Genomic DNA, 19682 nt, shown 5'->3' with positions numbered 1-19682 from the left:
ACTAAAAATTAAATAAAATTGTATTAAAGGGGTCCTATGCTTTTTCACTTTTTCAACTTATGTTGCTGTTTGAGAATGAAAAAAGATCTGCAAATTAAAGTTACAATGCTCAAAGTCCAATTGAATCACAAATATCGATGGATGGGAAGAGAAATTTGTTGAGCTGCACTAGAGAAGGCAATGAGTGTTGTCACTACGTCAAAGACACGCTAGCTTTCCCAAGGCAGACTAACTTAGAGTGGTTACAATCATCCAGTTTTAAATCAAACTCAAATTTATTTGATTTTGACGCAATATTTAAAGTGAAGCTCGCAACAGGTGGCTATGGTAATGGGCATGACATTTCCTGACCAGGGGCTAGTGTGCCGATAATCACAACACATACTGGCCCAGCTAACCAATCACAGCACATTTCATATTTCAGAAGGCGCCTTCATTTCATACAGGAACTGTTTGAGCCGTTCTTGCCAGACTGTGGAGAGAGGTTAGGGTTAGGAAAATAGAATAGAAATAGAAAAATGATGTGTTTTTCGAACAACCTAGTATGAGAGCCCGTTCTAGTACACCCCCCAAAAAAAAAAAAAATTAAGACTTTGTAAAACATAATAGGTCCCCTTTAATGTTGCTGGAAGAACATTTGTTCAAAACTTTACCAGAATGTTAGCCAAGGTTCTGGGAATTTTCCATGTTAGCTGGGTTACTGTCACTTTTGATGAATGTTGTAATGTTTTCAAAATTCAAAAAAATAAATAATGTACTACCCGCAACTTTTGAACAGTATGGGAAATTCAGCAACTGCATTTGCACATACATCATTTCAAACAGATGCGAATAACCACCTTAAAACAACAGAGAACTTTAACTAGTCTATTTCGTTTTATCTACGTTCTGCTTGTCAGAGATAAAGGATGGAGGCATTTTATTGTTGTTCGGATTCTTTGTATTCTTATTGCGATGCTCTCAGACAGAATGTGGTATCGTGGTAATGGAATGAGATTCAATCTTCTCTCCATCCAGACTGACGGGCATTTTTATGTTTGTTATTTATGAACTGTTGTACAGAGCTTCACGGAACACCGCTCCTAAATTAGACCATTGTTTAGCATTCATGACTAAAGCTAGCATAAACGTTTAATGGCTTTAGTCTTGTGAGAGGAAGAAAGCTTCTTGGAGCTACACTTTAGACCGGCAAGGTTGAATTCCTGATTTGATGGACCTGTATGATACATCATTAAAAGTTTCTCTTCATCGCTTGTGTAAAACAAGGATTAGCGTTTGCTAACTCTTAATATTTTGACTAGCATTGCATTTGGGAAAAGTTTGAAACCGATTTCTTTTCCTTCATTAATAATCTAAATCTGGGGGAGGAACAAGCTAGACAGGAGCATTCACGGTCCATATTGATCGTCTGTTAGAAATGCTGAGAAGAGAACTTCTATACATCCTTAGTGTGCTAGTTAGTTCAATGTTATCCAATAATGAGCTTTCCTGTGCTGTGCACTCGTAGATTGAAAAGGGAACTAGGACACCACAGAAATCTAGAAGTTCTGTTTTTGAAAGTGCTTCTAAACAAACAAACACACTTCAGTGGTCAAATCTAAAAAAGTTCTCCATGTCTCGGGAAGCTTCCTGTTCCTCTTTCTTCGGCTTCCTCTGAGCTGTGCGCTAATGATGTGGTCTAACTGTGAGAGTACGGGAGACTTCCTCACTAAACCTTCACATCAAAGCAACCTTAAGAGTCGTAAGACCTCAGGTCCTCACAGGGAGACTCCAAACAAGAGAAGCTGTTAACTTACAAGAGAACAACATAATATCAACATATAACATTCATGCACTTTGCACTATGTTCAAGGTACTGGTCTGCTAGCTGAGGTATAGGAATGAACATAAACAATTAAAAATAATGTACTGTACATACACTTATCTGATTAATATCTTATTAAACTTGACCTTTTACATTCAGTACCCTTTCAAAGCATTTACCACACTTTTTGTGTTTTGTTCCTGCAAAACCACCTATGAAGACTTGATTAGGCATCATAGTAAAGAAATTATTGTGATTTCTCTGACTGCATTAATGTGACTTCATTAATGGGGCGTAATATTTTCCTCACATGTTTGAGGCATTCGACCAATCACAACACACTTGATAGCTGGCCAATCAGAGCACACCTTGCTTTTCAGAATCATAAGCTTTGTAAAAACCGACGCGTTTCAGAAAAATGGGGGATAGAGGAGAAATAATAATGTACATTATATGGAAAATCATCTTTCTGAGATTTTAATGCAATTAATTAAATTATCCCTTGAACTCCAACACATTTATAAAATGAAATTCTACTTGTACATAGTCTAGTAATCTGTTAATGCCAGAAGTCTTCTAGGGTATGTTTTAGACTGTGGAATCATGGCACATTCATCAAAGCAAATTTGCTTCAGTTGCCAAATTAGATAGAGAGTGCTGGTACAGAGTCATTTTCAGGTAATACCCAATTTCAGCTGGACTCGAGTCTGGGCTCTGGGCCATTACTGAATACTAACTTCCTTTCCTCATCTTCTTCGTTTCCTCCTTTATGCTTTAGGTATATATTATTTTCAGGTATAGACAACGTTGGAGTGCCCCTCTCCTGTAGGGTTTAGCTCCAACCTTGAAAAAAAATAATACAAATAATAATTCACCTGCCTGTAGCCTTAGTAATTATGAAGACCTTGATTAGCTAGTTAAGCTGTGTTTAAATATGGTTCGAGCTGAACTCTCCTAGGCTACAGCATTCCAGGACCTGCGTTGCCTTTTCCTGCTTGGTCATTGACCTGAAGAAACTGTCACTGAGAAAAAATTCAATCACTCGAAAACTGTTAGTAAATATTACAAACAATGGCATGTAATACGCTGAATTAAACATGACATTTTATAATGAAATACAAAATAGGCTTCAATAGTGGCTCAGCAGTGCCACAGGATGATCGCTTCCATGCCAGACTGATGCTGTAATTTGTGCTATTGCGTGCATAAATGAACATACTTTAAATAATTTGAGATTGAGATTTCCTTTTTTTTTTTTTTGCAAACAAGTCAGAATGAAAGCAAAGTAACATCAATTCAACATCACCCATCCCTTCCTACCCATCTAAACCCTGCGGTCTCTTTACAATGGGGAGTACATTGAATTCATAACGGAAAAGTCACAGGGACCATGAAACAGGAATTTCAGTGAAAGAATGAAAAGAAAAGAAAAGTCCAAGTCATTGTCCTGTGCAATATATTTGGATATCTTCTCAGCAGCTATAGTCCAGGGTTTGTTTACACAAAACATTTTATCTTACCACTAAGAGTTCTCCTAAATGGCAGTAAAAGTTTTTAGCTAAGTTTTTTTTTTTTTTTTTTAACCTATTCACAAAGCTGCTTAGACAAACCTTTACTAAGGAATAGACAGAAGTCTTAAGCTAATAGAAAGGGCGATGTTGACCCTGTTGCTATGGATGACGTCAGCATACTTACATTGGCTCTGTCAGAGATTTATTCATAGAAATACTGTAGACATAAACATTATAATATTGTATGTATTATGTTGCCATATTAAAAAAAGGTTTTAAAATAAAAATTTTAATTGCCACATTCAAATAAAGATTTGTGTCACTAATTAAACAAGTAGGCCATATATATTTAGCTAATTGTCAGCCTCATATATGTATGCTTCTCATAAACAATTACGACTAGAAGTCGTTCATTTTAAGCATTATTTGACTATTAGTCGCACTTATATTAATAAACCATATAAATCATCATTATGAGCCTACATAGCTATTGTAACATTGTTATTTATTGTTACACTAGTGCTTTCTGTTTTTGTCTAAGCGATGAAGTCTGCGACAGTGACTCATCTCCCCAGCACTTGTGTATGCATGTTTCATACGGATTACATAATGTGAGAATATTTGTTTTCTGTTTGAATGGATTCATTTAAAAGTTTCCCTCTATAGATATACTTTTCATGTCTGTAATAAGGCAAGCATCCATGGAGTTTTGAAGTGACGCGCTCAAGTTCACAGAGTCTGAGACTGAAAAAAGCACATCATGTTTGTGTTAATTATTTTACAAATGTGCAAAAAATTGTTGCTATTCTGAGTGCACACAAATAAACTAATGTCTTTACAAATACATAAGATGCAATACTCTTGTCTATGACCAAAAATTACAAAATAATTTACGTCCAAATGATCGCACAGACAGATCGGTCCTGGAGTAGCCCAAACGCGCTACTGTTCAGCTTCCATACTTGCAAAAACATGCACACTTTCTTCTAGGCTAACATTAGATTGAGCTGCCATGTAAAGTTGAGTGATTTCGCCACTTTATGTTGATTGTTTTTTTGAAGCGAATTGTTGGTAATATGCATATAAACAGCCTTTTAATTAGCAGAATAATCATGGCTGATGGTAAGACATGCAAACATAAAAAAACAAACAAACAAAAAAAAAACTGCACACAAGAACAGCTATAAATTAAGGCTATAATCAAACATTTGTTGGGATAACCTCCAAACCAAACCAATTAGAACAGCCATTAGGATATTTCAGATTTGGACTTAGTGACTTCGGAGTCCTCTTCACTACTCCTAATGTTTCACTGAAGCAAATTTTAGTGCTAAAAAGCTTTTTGAAATACTTTTAGAGCAAAAATTTTGGAGTGCTAAATTTAGGACTGACAATCACACTATTTTTAAGATGTTTTCCTAAATTGGTCAAGGTAGGAGCTTTTTTTTTTTTGGCCTAAGGCCCATATTTACAAACTTCTTAGAAATACTCCTAAGAATAGTTTTAAGCTTTGACATAAGTGTCAACAAAAATTTTTTAGAATACTGTTTCTTACTTACTGCATAACTGACACAGAATTATTGAAGAACTAACAGGTGATTATTCATTAACACTTAACTCACTACTGTTAACTAAGGAAGATGTTAACTAATCAGTATGTGATATAATTTTGTGATTGTGTTAAGTAACAGTTAGCTAAATCAATAACTAATATATTCTGTCATACCTCCTGAAGAGCTACTATTAAATATCTACTAGTTAAGCTTCAAGAAATATAACTATGAAATAACTAGTACTGAACATTTATACACAAATAGTCACTATAATAATCAGTCTTTGGCCCACAAATCAAGTGCTTGAGTAAAAGTACAGACACCCCATTAAAATATTACTCCAGCAAAATTATAAGTAGGCCTACTCATTTTCAAAAGTACTTGAGTAAAAGGACAAGTACAAAGTACTACTACAGTAGCAACTTTGTTAAAGTCCACTTATTAGCCTACAATGGAAATTAAATATGCATTTTGTTTGCTTCTAAATGTTTAACTTTTGATTATAAAATATTTGTTACATTTGTTCAAATGGGCAGTATACATGTTAAAATGAAATAAAATATGCTGTATTAAGAAATTTTCTCATCTGAAATGAAGATCATGACGTGTAATTTATGATTCATTTTATAGTTTTTTTTTTTTTTTTTTTTTTTTTTCGTATGCTTGATTTGAGCAATGTTGTAATTATTAGGTTTACTTTTGAATACTGTTTTAGGTTCTAAGTAATTCCTGCGGAATTATCTGATAAGTCCTTATTAATTACTGAAGGGTACGAAATAAGTGTGCGAAATAAGTCCTGCAGAATTATTTGATAATTATTTATTAATTTCTAAATGGTTACCTTTATTTTCACTTCCCCTCAGTCCTTGCCTTACATACAAGATTGGAAATGAATGGTAATGTGTATATGCTGAGGAGGCACACATACAGTACGGTATACTAAGGTAAGTTATCGCAAGGCACTGGAGTGGTGGTGGGGATCCTATTGGAAGCTGTTTTCTTGCAAAACACTACACAGGCAAAACCTCTATAAAATGTATTGCATTTTCATACTACTACTATAATATTCTACTACTTCTGCTAATAACATTTATTTATACTCCATATCTTCATATAAACTGAATTTGTCATATCTTCGTTGGAGTGTGTCGTCTCCTTTTTGGTGCCGTCTTGTTACTCCTAAGTAGGAGACCTCTCCAGCTCTCTTGATTTAGGAGCTGAGATATAGTCTTAACAATTAGAAACACTTTATATGTCACACTTATTCTTAAGTCTAATAATAAAAGTAAAATGACATAATTTTTCGAATATTTACATACTTAAGACTTTAGTTAAGATTTTTTTTACTCTGAGCGGCTTTATACATACGGGTCGAGTCCAGGTCTGTCATGTAGAAAGTTGTGCCATATTCACCCAAGCCATGGATATTTCTAACATGGTAATGTCTTGAAGTTGCATCAGTCAGTCACAGCTAGTTTTTTTTTTTTTTTTTTTTTTTTTTTGCAGATGTCTAACCAGCAATTCAAACCATTTATTTTTGCAACTTAAAAAAGCTCAATGGAGATTTGTCATTTAATAATAATAATTCAGTAATACAGGGTTCACTGGTATAGGGTAGGCCTACTCAATTTTTGATAAGGCAGAAAATACTGCATTCCAAAATAGGGGTGCTCCGATCACGATCAGCCGATTGTTAATGCGCATCTCATCAGTAAAGCCGGTTTTCTAATCAACGGTAAATTCCATCAGGTGCGTGATTTCACATAGAGCAGCTGTTACTACACAGAGCCGTTGTTAACTGAGAAGATGCGCCAAAAAACGCTGAAAATGAAGTGGATTTGCGCATCTTCTCTATTAACAACGGCTCTGTGTAGTAACAGCTGCTCTATGTGAAATCACGCACCTGATGGAATTAACCGCTGATTAGAGAACCGGCTTTACTGACGAGACGATCAGCCGATCGTGATCGGAGCACCTCTATTCCAAAATGTTTTGGCCTTTTCACATTCCCACATCATGAAAAAAGGTTCCAAGTTGTTGATCAGAACAGTTATTGCAGAAGGGGCTGAATGAAGAGTCAATACGATGTCTTTTCAGTTGGGTCCAATAAGTTCTGTGACAAAAGTTTAAATGAATCAGTTGGTAATTTGGATTTCTTGAAGTGAAAATGTTCTGTTCTACCTCAGTTTGTGATATCCTCATCAAAGTCACAATCTCTTTCCCATAAACGCTGTATAGCCAGGTCCTTTGATTTAACCTCCAAAACCTTCCCAAGCATCCATGAGGTGCCTAGACAGTCATATCAAGCTGGGCAATAATTGGATGCAAGGGGAGACTTGTCCCCCAAAATCTTTTATTTTTTGGATTGATTGATTTTAGGAGTTATTCCCAAATTTTGAGATACTGGATTTTTTACTTTCATGAGCTGTAAGATCTAATCATCAAAAAAAAAAACAAAAAAAAAAACAACAACAACTTGCAATTTTTCACATGTAATGAATTTAGAATATATGAAAGTTTAACTTTTTTAAATTAACTTTCACATTTTTCTTTTAGATGCACCAGTTTTTTTTGGAGACATTTTTCTTTGAGAAAGTGAAATAGAGAAAGTAAAACCTGGAATAAATGGTTTCATATTTTATGCGATATTTTAAGACATGAAAGGGATATAAAAATGTACTGGATACACAGGAAATGCAGATATGTTCGTACTATATCACTGTTAAAATGATAAATTGTAAGGACACAGTTATAAAACATGAGACAGCGGGCCAGTAAACACAGTAAAATTACCGATTAAAAATCTGTGCAACAGAATTATATGAACCTTCTTGCATTCCCAAATATTAAACTCTAAATACATTCTGAAGCACAGAATGTATGATGAGATCACATTTGAATGAATAACACAAAAATAGCTTTACTCCTAAATACACTAAGAAAGAAAAAGACATTTAAAAAAATATTAAAGTCAGAAGGACAAACACAGCATATAACCAATGGAAAAAAAATCATTTATTCATTCAAATTAATGTGTTAAAATGAGTAAATAAACAGAGTTACCAGGATGCAACAGAGGACTTACAAATAAAGCTCGAAACCTAAAGTCCATTATATAAATTATTAAAATAAATAACAATTGTACAAGAACTCAAAGATGAAAGAGCAGCAATGTTACGGGTGATGTTAAATAATCACAATGAAGTATACATAGCGTCATTAAACCTTTGAGGAGTTCTAATTTACCCCCTTTTTTTTTGACCACGTGAAAGAGTTCTGGGCAAATGTCAATGCTTGCAAACTCTACTTAGTAGCACTTTTGTCAGGAATTACTGACAAAAGGCAAAATATTAGATCTTGAAAACATGGAAAAACTGATAAGGATCTCATACAAACGTTGTCTGATGAGTATAGGACTTCCTGGGATTTACAATAATGAAATAATTTCAAAATGTGGTAAATAGCTAATTAAGAGTACCGGTACATCTTGTATACTTAAAAATACCCTTGATATGAACATGTCCACTTAACCAACAGAAAAGCTAAAAAAAGGTTCTGTAATTTACCACCGGAATATGCCAAAGCTTACAAATATCTAATTGATAAACAGAGAGACAGTGCATCAAAAAACAAAACAAACAAGTAAATGGATACAACAGGCTCAAAGGAGTCAAAGACAACTAATTTATAGAACTTAAAGTATTTCATTGTGTCATGGTCTTGTGCTTTGGCCTTAAATGTCTCGTAGCTCTTGTTCTGGTTAGAATTACCAAAGAATTGAGAATGTCTTCCCCTCCACGTTTAAAGACGTCCAGTTATTCTCCAATAACTTCTTAATACCTTTGTTCAACAACTTTATTCAAAAAGAGGCATTTGTGCCCATCTCCCTTTCAGCACAAACAGGTCCTCATCTCAACATTTCACATACGGCGATAGTATGACGATGCAAAATGATTGAGTCTTTTACAAATATAATGCTGATAAAAACCAGTTCTGCTGGTTGTTTCCTTGGAAATGTTTGCTTCAGTTCTACTCCGCTTCAATGCCCTTGCATCGAACCACCAGTGAAGCTACAGTTCATAAGTAGGTTCTGACGACAGATTCGAGCAGACCTTCAGACCAGCTCAAGTACCTTTAGAAACAGGAAAATCATTTGCAGTGCAATTCGATTTAAAGTTTTTAGAAATTAAGTATTCAACAGCTGGGCAAATGCGACTACAAGAGGACATATCCTCCTGCTTTAAGCAATAAAAAAAAAATGCTCTCTGCAATAAATATTGACATTTGTGTAGCTATGTATTGTTTTACAGTACAACTCACCTTGATTGTTCCTTGACTGTTGGCTGCAATCAACACATTTGACTCCTGAGAATCAAAACAGAGAAATGAGGGCATTTCAGAGTATTGACAGAATGTCTGAAACAATATTTAGTCTGACAGCCTATTCACCTGTCTGAGATGTTTGGCCTAAACCTCCCAGGTCATTCCAGGCTCAAAAACTTGGTTTGTGTTTTATTATTGTTATACAGTCACAAAAAAGCCTTGACATTTTAATTCTGCATAATTTGTGTAAGGATGGGAAAGGCAATTAATTAAGACCAAGACACTAAGCAGAAATTCAGCCTGGTCAGCACATTGCTTTTGCACACAATTATTGTGGATTTTATTTTTTTTCTGGGAAAATGTCAAGTATAAAAGGTACATAATATAAAAGGGATCTGGAAGAAGAGGTAAAGCTTATGTGGAGCATTCCATTGATAAAGCAGGCAAAACATGAATCCACGCGTTTCATTTTCTAATATTCCTTAGCTGATCAAGCTTGATCACAACAATTATATTATATTAATATAACATATTATCTCTCTGGGGAACCATGATTATTATGCGTTTTCAATTTTAATATCATACTGCAATTTAAGTAAGCAATCATAAGTAAAAACAGAACTAAAATAAAAATATTTCTAAATAGTTGAAATAAAGCTTAAATAATAGATTAAAAAAAAAAAAAAATACTTGGAAAATGCTTTGACAACGAATAGACACATTCAAGTTGAAGTACTAAAATAGCTAAAACAAAAAAATAAACAGATATTTTAAAACAAATCGAAAATCTTAATGAATACTATAATAATTTATAATAATACTAAAATAACACTGGAACGCTTTGTTTTCACTTAAAGGTACAATTTGTAAGATATTTGCAGTAAAACATCCAAAAACCACTAGGCTAGTGTTAGATATTTTGTCCAGCTAATTACTAACAATATCTCTAATGCTTTCAACCATTTTGGGAAAACTTCCCATTCTAAACAGTGACACGGGGCAGTGCAGTCAACAGTGTCGTGGACAAATGCGGAAACAGTGTCTAGCGTCCAGCAAACCACTAGCTTGTTCCTTATTTACTTCTTCTTGCATGTTTTATGGTGGATTGCGTTACTTATTTATAGAACATAATTACTGTTTACCATCTGCCGCTGGTTCTGTCGACAAAGACCGCTTCCGTAAACGTAAGCGTACGGGCCAACCAAACGACCCAAGAAGAGTTTGGGACAAGAGGAGAGAAAGAGCGATGATCAATATCGGTGTTGCATTTTCTAGATGGAGAGAACTTCGCGACAAACTTCAACTAGAAAGAGATGCCGATCTCGCTTGTGTTTTACTCATCAGGTGAGTTTTTTTTATTCGTATCTTTACAGAAAACATATGCTATTATAACAATGAACAAGATTAGTTTTATGGGGCATAGACGCCAAAAGCGGGGCATCGCGTCTCTAAACCCACAAGAGGACTCGTCTGATCCACAGTCTGATCGCGTCTTTGCATTCATTGACTTTGTATGTAATCTAATCGTGCAAATCGTTGAACTCGCGTTTGCCGTGTATGCCCAATTATTGTGTTTGAATGTACACTAGTGTATATATATATATATATATATATATATATATATATATATATATATATATATATATATATATATATATATATATATATATTTGTTGAACAAGTGGTAATCATTTTCATATCATCTGAGTAAACATTAATCAATTAAATCCATGATTTAACTTTCCGTCTGATTGATGGCCATCAGCGGTTGGGTAGAAGAAAACAAATACCATCAGGCCACGCTCCTCCTTAGCATCATCAAGCCACGCGATTGTTAGTTTTGGTAGTGCGCCCTCTAGTGGCAGGTCCTACAACCTGTACCTTACATTTTAGCATTTGTATAGTGGAAATATTTGGGGCTTTTAAAGACACGTCTTACAAAGTAAAGTGGCAAAAAAATAACTATGAAAGATGATGAAAAAATTTTTATATGGGAGGTTTACTATTAAATACACAGAAACTGAAAGGTCTTCCATCATGCAAAATGAAGGCCAACAGATTTACTCAAGTAAGATTATAGGATATAAATATATTACTCTTGCAGAATAATGTTCTCATATTCTATAATTACGAGAAGAAGGAATAAATATTATATTACTTTAATATATCATTCAGTTTGAGTGTGTTCAAAAAAAACTAAGACAAAAACAACACCTAACAAAAAAATTTGCCTATTAGCCAGGTAAATTAGCCATGAGCTGAAAGATGACTATCTTTATCTTTATGATTTTAGAGGAGAACTGGCCTCCCGACTGAGCCTGGTTTCTCCCAATGCTTTTACTCCCTTCTGTCACTGATTGGTTCTTTGCTGCTGTCACTTCTGGCTTGCTTAGTTGGGGAAACTTCATTTCCAGCGATTTTGTTGAATTGATTGCACAGATCCAATGATGAACTCTCTTTTTGCATTATTGACACCCTATTGTCACAATCTGTATTGTTAAAAGTGCTATATAAATAAAGGTGACTTGACTTGATAGCAATGTTTTTTTCCTGCAAACCACACTATTTTAGACAGTGAAGCAGAGGTGTGTGGGTTTAATAAGCATGGATTCCAGAAAGCGGATGCACACTGACCTTCTCCCAACCCACTGTCTTCTGCTACCCTGCCATTACTTGTCCTTAATGTACCAAGACGTTCAGTTCCCCATGTGCCCCTATGGCCGTTCCTGTTCTACGCCTAGTTTTAGAAAAGTGATTTATCATGTCAAATGTGAGTGAGATGAGACTGAATCTTACCCCATCAGGTAGAGCTCGCCAGCACACTGCGCTGACAAACTCATTGGTGTCATCTTCTTTCTTGTCCTTGTCCAGGACACTCTTCACAGTGTCAAACTTGAAAGTCAGCAGCGTCTTGGAGAGCCCCTTGTAGTACAAGTACAGTGAGTTGTTTTCACTTCCTGTGGGGCATATGAAGTGAAAGCATTATTGAGGAGTTTCAGGTTTTTTTTTTAACCACATAAACATTTATTACCTTTCTACTTAATAATAAACCCTTCATTTGAAATGATCAGAGAAAGTTTAATCAAGCAGCATTATCACAGTTCTGATTGTAACCGGACCAAAATAGCCAAAACCAAACCTTTTAACTAATTCTGTGTAGTTCCACTCACCACATGCTACATAGTCTCCATTAGATGCCAGACCCACAAAGTTCTTCTCGTTTATGTGGCCTTTAAATGAGCGTAAACAATGTGGCTTGTTCACATTCCAGAGTTTCAGCTGGCTGTCCGTTGACCTGTGGGGAGGTTACAATTGAACTCAGATGTTTGTAATTGGTGGTGTAATGGTTCAGATTTCTAACGGTGTGGTTTGGATCATGATTCTGGTTTGAATAAGGATGCAAATGTTAGGAAACTCGAGGATGATTTGATAACCAATATTAATTTTTAACACAATAAGCCAATACTGTTCCAATAGCTGAGATTTTGATTGGGTTGTATACATACGCAGACACAATCTCTTCTCCATTGACAAATTTGGCATAGGACACCGCTTTCCTGTGGCCTTTGAAAACCATGATGGGCTGCTTAGTGTTTCTCAGGTCATAGTAGTGCACACAGTGGTCTGGAAAAGATTTTGAATGAATTGAAAGGTTTTGCAATTTTAACAGGAAGTAAAACTTTCAATAGATTGATCCAAATGAATTATGCACCTGCACATCCGAAGGCAAGGTGATATCGAGAGGATGGACTGAACTTGACACAGCATACATTGGCCTTCGCTTCAATGCTGGCTACTGAATTGTCCAAGTTGGTGGACCACAACTTGACTGAAAAAAAAAAAAAAAGAGAATTCATTTTTAAATATTCATAGAAGAATATCTCTGTTAGAATCCCAAATCAAATAAATTATTCGGAACTGTTCAGTTGCATAAATACCTTTTGCGTCATCGGATCCTGATGCTAAGAGCTTGGGATCCATAAGATTGAAATCGACACTCCAACACCGCTTTTCATGTTCCTGTGGAAATGAAACTTGACGGTCAGAGTCCAACTTGGATTACGTCTGAAGGAATTGCAAATCCCAGATGTATACACAGACATACACATAAAATGAACTCAAGTCTCAGACTTACCAAGTTGATAATGAAAAAAGTTTGTTTTTCATATATTTACTCGGTTCAACATATTTAATTTATTAAATTATAGAAAAGAATGTTGGGCAAGATACACATAATTAAACATAAAAAATGAGACAAGTAAATCTGCAGTAGTATGTGAGTTAAGAAGGAAATTTGTAAAAACAATAAAAAATAAAATAAAATTGCTCTCCTACAGAAACGGGTATACGAGTAATCAAAGTAATCTGGCTTACCTGGTAGACCTTTGACCTCTGTCCTGTGAACCCATCCCAAAGAATGACAGTCCCCTCATAATCGCTGCTCGCTAACAGATTTTTGTGGTAGCTACTCCAGCTGATACAGCTGGAAATGGACAAGACGGTAGAACATGTGACATTCTGTTGCATAATCCACCAAGAACATTCAGGCCAACCCCTCATTTCAGACACTCTTTATACCTAATTTTAGAGTTACATGTCATTTCATTGACAGGATAATGAATGTCCACAGCATCCTGGATCACAGTGCCGTACTCAAACACTTTAATTTTCTTAGTGACACCAGCAATGGCAAAGTAATCACAGTCCCGGTCAAACTCAATGCTGCAAAAGAGGGAAAAGAGAGGAGACAAGAACAAGTGTTAGCACAGCGAGTTCTCCTGACTGTGCATGCTCATTATCTGCTCTACTTCCACTCAAACACGAACAGTGAAAGAGACAAGAGTTGTAATGCATCCAAATAGCCTCTCAGACCCTTAGGTGATCAAATATAAGTGTGTCTGAAAAATGTTGCTGTGATCAAAAAAGTACTTTTTATACTAGCCGAGCGAGGTTCTCTGGCTGGTTCTGAACATTACATAAAACACTGAAATAACAGTGATTTGTGTAATTGATTTGAGCCACTCATTTTATTTGTAACCCAAATACTAGGCTTGGGAATTGACAACTGAACCAAATGATTTTCATGACACTTGGATCTGGAGGTCTTTGTTCACCCATCCCCCCTCCACCCAGAGCCCTGAGAGACATTTTTTTTTTAATTGGTGCGCTTTTTATGAAACTTTTCATGAATCGATGCAGTGGAACATCCGCTGACTGGCATCAGACAGCTTGAAAGATCAAAGACAATTTCTTTTAAATAACTGAGTAATTTTGGGGCTAATTTTCATTTTTGGGTGAACTAACCCTTTAAAACAATATTGGCCATTTATACGGCAATGCTGACCTAAAATCTCCTCTCTTCATCGTTCCCACATCTCAGACCTCAAATACATATGGCCTTTTTAGAAATAGGTTTTGAAGTAAAAAGAAAAGAAAATACTATACACAACTTATTGAAACAAACCCGTTATTTATTTACCATTGTAAGCCACATTCTCATTGGATCTTAGCAAAACTCATAGGTGACCTATTTTGCTCTCAAAAAAGGTAGTCGTCACTGAAAGTTGAGAAGTTTGCATTTATGTAACTGTCATTTCTGGATGACATAAAATCTGAATTTAATGCAGCCTTGCTATATGAAGTATTCAGGTTTTTTTTTTTTTTTTTTTTTTAACAAAAATCAGTCATAAAATCAATATCTTACAAACCACAAACACTACTGTAATAAAATAAAATGGGCCGTAAATAGATAGGACATGTTGTCCTCAAACCTTGCAATAAGCATACAGCAAGTATTTGTTTTTTTTATATATTACCTTTTTATAGCCTGGTAATTAATTATTGAAAACGATTTACAAGAAAGCCTGAACAAATCAGTAAACTTGCTCACTCATACAATCAGAGAGGTTTAACTAATATCTGATTTACCATTAAATCACAAGCCATTACTTTCAACTTGAAAAAAAACAAGAATGTTAATGTGTTATGCTTTCCTCAAGTTTTATCAGAATGAAATCTGTGTAATTACTGATTTAATGAGAATGCACAGTAAAAGATACACATTTGGGCATTTTGTTAATGAGCTGATGAAAACTTATGGAACAGTGATGAGAATCAAAAGCAATGATATATTTTATGTATAAGCCGGCCACAATTTCAGCTTTTGTAAAATAGATGGTACTCAAAATTCAGTCAATAGCTGTGATGTTATTCACTAATACAATACTACCCTCTGCTGGTTCCTTCAAGAATGAAACTGAACAAGATGTGGTCTGAACCCCAAATAAGATTTTTGCAACCTTACCTGGACACAATACTGGAGCCATTATAGAGGTCACTAGCGTATGATAGGGTGGCCAGAGGCCTCACAGAGTTGTAACGGGTAAACTTTGATAGACACTCCATGAAATCATCCAGTTGGTTAACAGTCCTGCTCTCATCTATTAACGAGAAAAGTGACTGTGTTGAATACATCAGAATATTCAAATATACTATACTTTTTTATGAATAGATACACAGTACATTTATACTGCTTTGAATCAACCAACCCGTTATTCGAGACATCCTATTGGAGAAATAACACTGCTCCAGATCCTCAAAGTGTGCCGTCAGTCTCTTACGCCGTGACGCCAGAGTGCTGTTGTACCAAGTTTGTCTTTTACCCTAAAAATAAAAACAATAAATAGTGAATATCAGCATTACTCAAACGGATATAAACCAACCGACAGAAAATGAGAACAATTCATGAAGAAGAGAAAAAACATTACCTGTGAGCTTCCACCAAAAGGGTGCTGCATGTAATCTGTGGGGTCTATTATGCTACTGCTGGAGACGGAAAAAAGTATTATTTATTAATTGGAAAAATATTGCATAATTGTTAATAATTAGATTGTCACCTTATGATTTAAAAATAAAAAATGCTATTTAAGTATTTATGTGAAATATTGCATATACCTGCATATTTGGTCTTACCTGGGTGCAGGAGATGGAGCTTCAAACTGGGGTACAGTACTGTCTAAATTGGGGTCCATTTCACTAACTGTGTACATACCACTCATTTCCTAAAATAAAATAATCATATCCATCAGATATACACTACAAAAGTTTGGGGTCAGTAACACTTTTATTCAGCAGGCACTAAATTAACTGAAAGTGACATTAAAGATATTTAATAAGCAGCACTATAACTATTGATAAAACAATGACAATGATATTCAACTTTGCCATTAACTTCGGAATTGTGTGTATATATATATATATATATAAATAAAGGAGTTATTTTAAATTGTATTATAATTGTAAATTATATTTCATAATATTCCTGTTTTTGCTGTAGCATGAACATGAGACATCTTTCAAAATAATTTAAAAAATCTTTTTATTCCCTACCTTTGATATAAAACAGTATGTTGAACATAATAAGTGCGTAATATTTCTATATAAACAATAAATAAATATTGCCAGAATATTAAACTGACCTCAACTCGTTTGATATCCTCCTCCAAAAAGTTGAGTTCTTTTTGTAACTGCTCCAGTTGCTGTTGAAGTACATACAGGGAAACTTTGAGTTAAAGACCTCATTGCTGTCGACGGTGCATTACTCAACATTTCAAAAATAGATGTGGAGGCTCAACCTCTCTTTTATTTCTTCTGGCTTCTTTCAGGAACTCCATTAAGATCTGGCGCTGAGCAGCTTGTGATTCCTGTAGACAGAGATCATTGATGGATCAGCAAGAGAGAGGCAATTGGTCTTTATGAGTCACAGCGGGGGTTTTATACCTCTTTATAAGAAAATTAATTATTGTGACATCATCAACCACATTTCCAGGCTCTTTAATGGAGCTTCGAATCTAATGATCTTTTAAGCATTATATAATCTTTTATGCTTGTTAATGTTAATAAAAGTTACTATAAATTGACCCCTGTAATTTATAGTGAAAACAACGTCCTTTTTTTTCTTTTTTTAAACAAATCAGACAAAATATTGGTTATGTATAATTAAAAAGTACAATCAAGTCAGAAAAATCTGGGATTTAAATGTTAACCTACAAAGCAGGAATGCAGTGTTTGTATTTGCCGTTTACATTTTCAATTCCACAACATAACAATATTAGACACTGTACAAATTTGACCAATCACTGTTTTTGACTGACATTTACGTCTCTTGTAAATTCTCTCTCAAGTCCTTAGCAATGCAAATGTGGTAAAAACGTTGTTTATGGCTTATTTGGCCTTATTTTTGGTCAAATACACACACAAAAAAATAATAAAATAAAATAAATTATTTGATATTCAAAACCAGTCACAAGTTTAGGGTTTGTGTGTTCATAATTGGTCAAATTTTAATCCACAGAAAATAAAAGACATCTACAAAATCCCAATCTCTACCAGTCTCTGGTGTTTCAACACATTAGGTGACACAATGTGAAAGAAATGCTAATGTAAAGCAGCTGTTCTCAGGGTGCCTGAAGAACCTGGAAGTGTTGGGACAGGCAACAGTAATGTTATCCTAGGACGTGTACCAACCGCCTCCAGTTGTTTCTTTTTTTGCATCAGGTACTCTAGTATGTAGTTGACATTGGCTAAATCCATATTCTCTTGATCTGCACCTAGGACGTCTTGGAAAACCTGCCATTTGGTTCCATTCTATAAACAGCATATGAAACATGAACAGTAAGACATCATTTAATGTGGTACAAACTATCTGTAAAGGGTTTATCAAATTTGTTTAAATAGTTTCCACTCGTTACACAAACGAAGAGCCAGATGCACTCACAGGGTGATCCCGTTTCAGTCGCTTCTCTTCAGATCTTTGTTTTTGTTTTAGGATCAGTTCATTCACTGTAAAACCATTAGACAATCAGCTAAGCAAACTATAAAATGTCTGATATAGAAACACATATTGTGAGTGGTAATAAAAGAGTTTGATGTTGTCAAATTTGAAAAGTAACGAACACATTATTAGAATATTATTAGCATACACATACCTAAAAAGTTGGGGTAGAGTTGATCCACATTATCTATGATATAATTACATTTTGGGCATCTGTTGCTGTCCTCCAAACTCTGTCGTATACATTTATAACTAGATAGAAATGAAGACATGATTGTTTGAGTCTGGGATGAAAAAAAAAAAAAAAAATACACGAAAAGGCAAGAATAAACTCAGTTTAGAGAACAAGTGCTTCTCACCAGAAACTGTGGCCACACTTTGTCATGTGTGCTTCCTCTATCATCTCAAAACATATAGGGCTGTTAAGAAACAAGGAAAATAATGACAGGCAAAGCTTGCTTCCTTTTTCCAAAAAAATAACAAACAGCTGAGACTTGACTTTTGTTCTGAATTAGTACATAGTGGGGGTTTAAAGTCTTAGACCACCACTGAAAATGATTTTTTTTTAATCATCATAATGTGAGAGAAATGTTAAAACATTAAACATTTTATTCAAAATTAAACTAATGGCAGCATCACTCAAGCTGAATTAACTTCACAAGTTTGTCAGATATACAAGTATCAAATATACAATTTCAACTTTATTATTTTCTTAATTCCGTGGATAAAATGTCAGTCTCTAATATAATATTCCAATATGTCGTTTTATTGTCCACAGGAAAAAAAAGTTCAAATAAGTTTGAAACAACAAAAGCAAATGATTAAAGAGCGTTCCTTTATGGGGAAACTGACGTTAACGTTACCCCTTCAACAACATGTTGACAATAATCAGTTAGCTTTAACCTAGGAATTACAGGCTTACGTGCGGAGAAAATCACAGGATTTGCGAGATAAATCTGCAATTAAGACTCAAACTTCACTGTCCAGTGGCTTTAGCTCTCTGCAGTCTAGCGAGGGAAGGTGGATCTACCTACCATACAAAATCGTTACTCTTGTCCTCATATGGATTGATGAGACCGTTGTACAAGGGTCTTTTCCTGCTCGATGAGCTTAGTCTAGCGCTCTGTCCCTCGGCTACCGAGCCCAGAGTCCGCGAGGACACCCCGTTAGTCGAGGTGTTCCCGTTCTGAGCGCCGCTGCTCCCGCTGTTCGCTCCACCGGCGCCAACGCCGCCGCCGCTACTGTTACTCATACTCCCAGAGCTCGTCCCGGGGACGGACCCCGCTGCACCGCCGGACTGCTGCTGCTGCCGAGTGCTTGACATGATTGAAGCCGTTCGCGCACGTCGGAAGGCCAGAGCTGAAGGGAAAACTGCGGGGCTTCACCGCATCCGGGCGGCTGTGGGAGATAAGCTAACTAGCTAAAGCGACACAGACGGGAGAAAAGAGGCAGAAACTTCCACCAAGCGCACTGCTAGCACTGAAAGGCGTTTTTTTTAGCACAGCTGAAGCGATTATTCTGCATGCAAGAGGTTCACATTTGGTCTGCTCGATGCTAACGTGGATATGCAGCTCCGCAGAGATTTGTTGACAACTCAGAGAGCTTTACAATTTTCAATCCACACTCTGCAGGATGTTCACGCGAGAACTTCCCCAAAT

General features: G+C 35.5%; 1 protein-coding gene across 1 annotated transcript; it reads right to left on the bottom strand.

Annotated features, from left to right (window-relative positions):
* Window positions 1-7861: 7861 nt before the first annotated feature.
* LOC127951228 (E3 ubiquitin-protein ligase COP1) lies at window positions 7862-19682 on the bottom strand. The gene is made up of 20 exons (XM_052549032.1): window positions 19059-19682; window positions 18384-18443; window positions 18179-18276; window positions 17968-18032; window positions 17718-17837; window positions 16826-16894; window positions 16670-16729; window positions 16164-16252; window positions 15959-16016; window positions 15740-15854; window positions 15496-15631; window positions 13770-13913; window positions 13566-13674; window positions 13130-13211; window positions 12904-13020; window positions 12698-12815; window positions 12362-12486; window positions 11988-12148; window positions 9189-9233; window positions 7862-9000 (listed from the first exon to the last, which is right to left on the bottom strand). The coding sequence occupies exons 1-20, from the start codon at window positions 19346-19348 to the stop codon at window positions 8983-8985; spliced, it is 2079 nt and encodes a 692-aa protein (XP_052404992.1). The 5' UTR covers window positions 19349-19682; the 3' UTR covers window positions 7862-8982.

This window comes from Carassius gibelio, chromosome B2 (assembly GCF_023724105.1).
Source record: "Carassius gibelio isolate Cgi1373 ecotype wild population from Czech Republic chromosome B2, carGib1.2-hapl.c, whole genome shotgun sequence".
Classification (NCBI taxonomy): Eukaryota; Metazoa; Chordata; class Actinopteri; order Cypriniformes; family Cyprinidae; genus Carassius; species Carassius gibelio.
The sequence above is the reverse complement of the archived record's forward strand: the minus strand, read 5'-3'. Positions and strand labels throughout refer to the sequence as shown.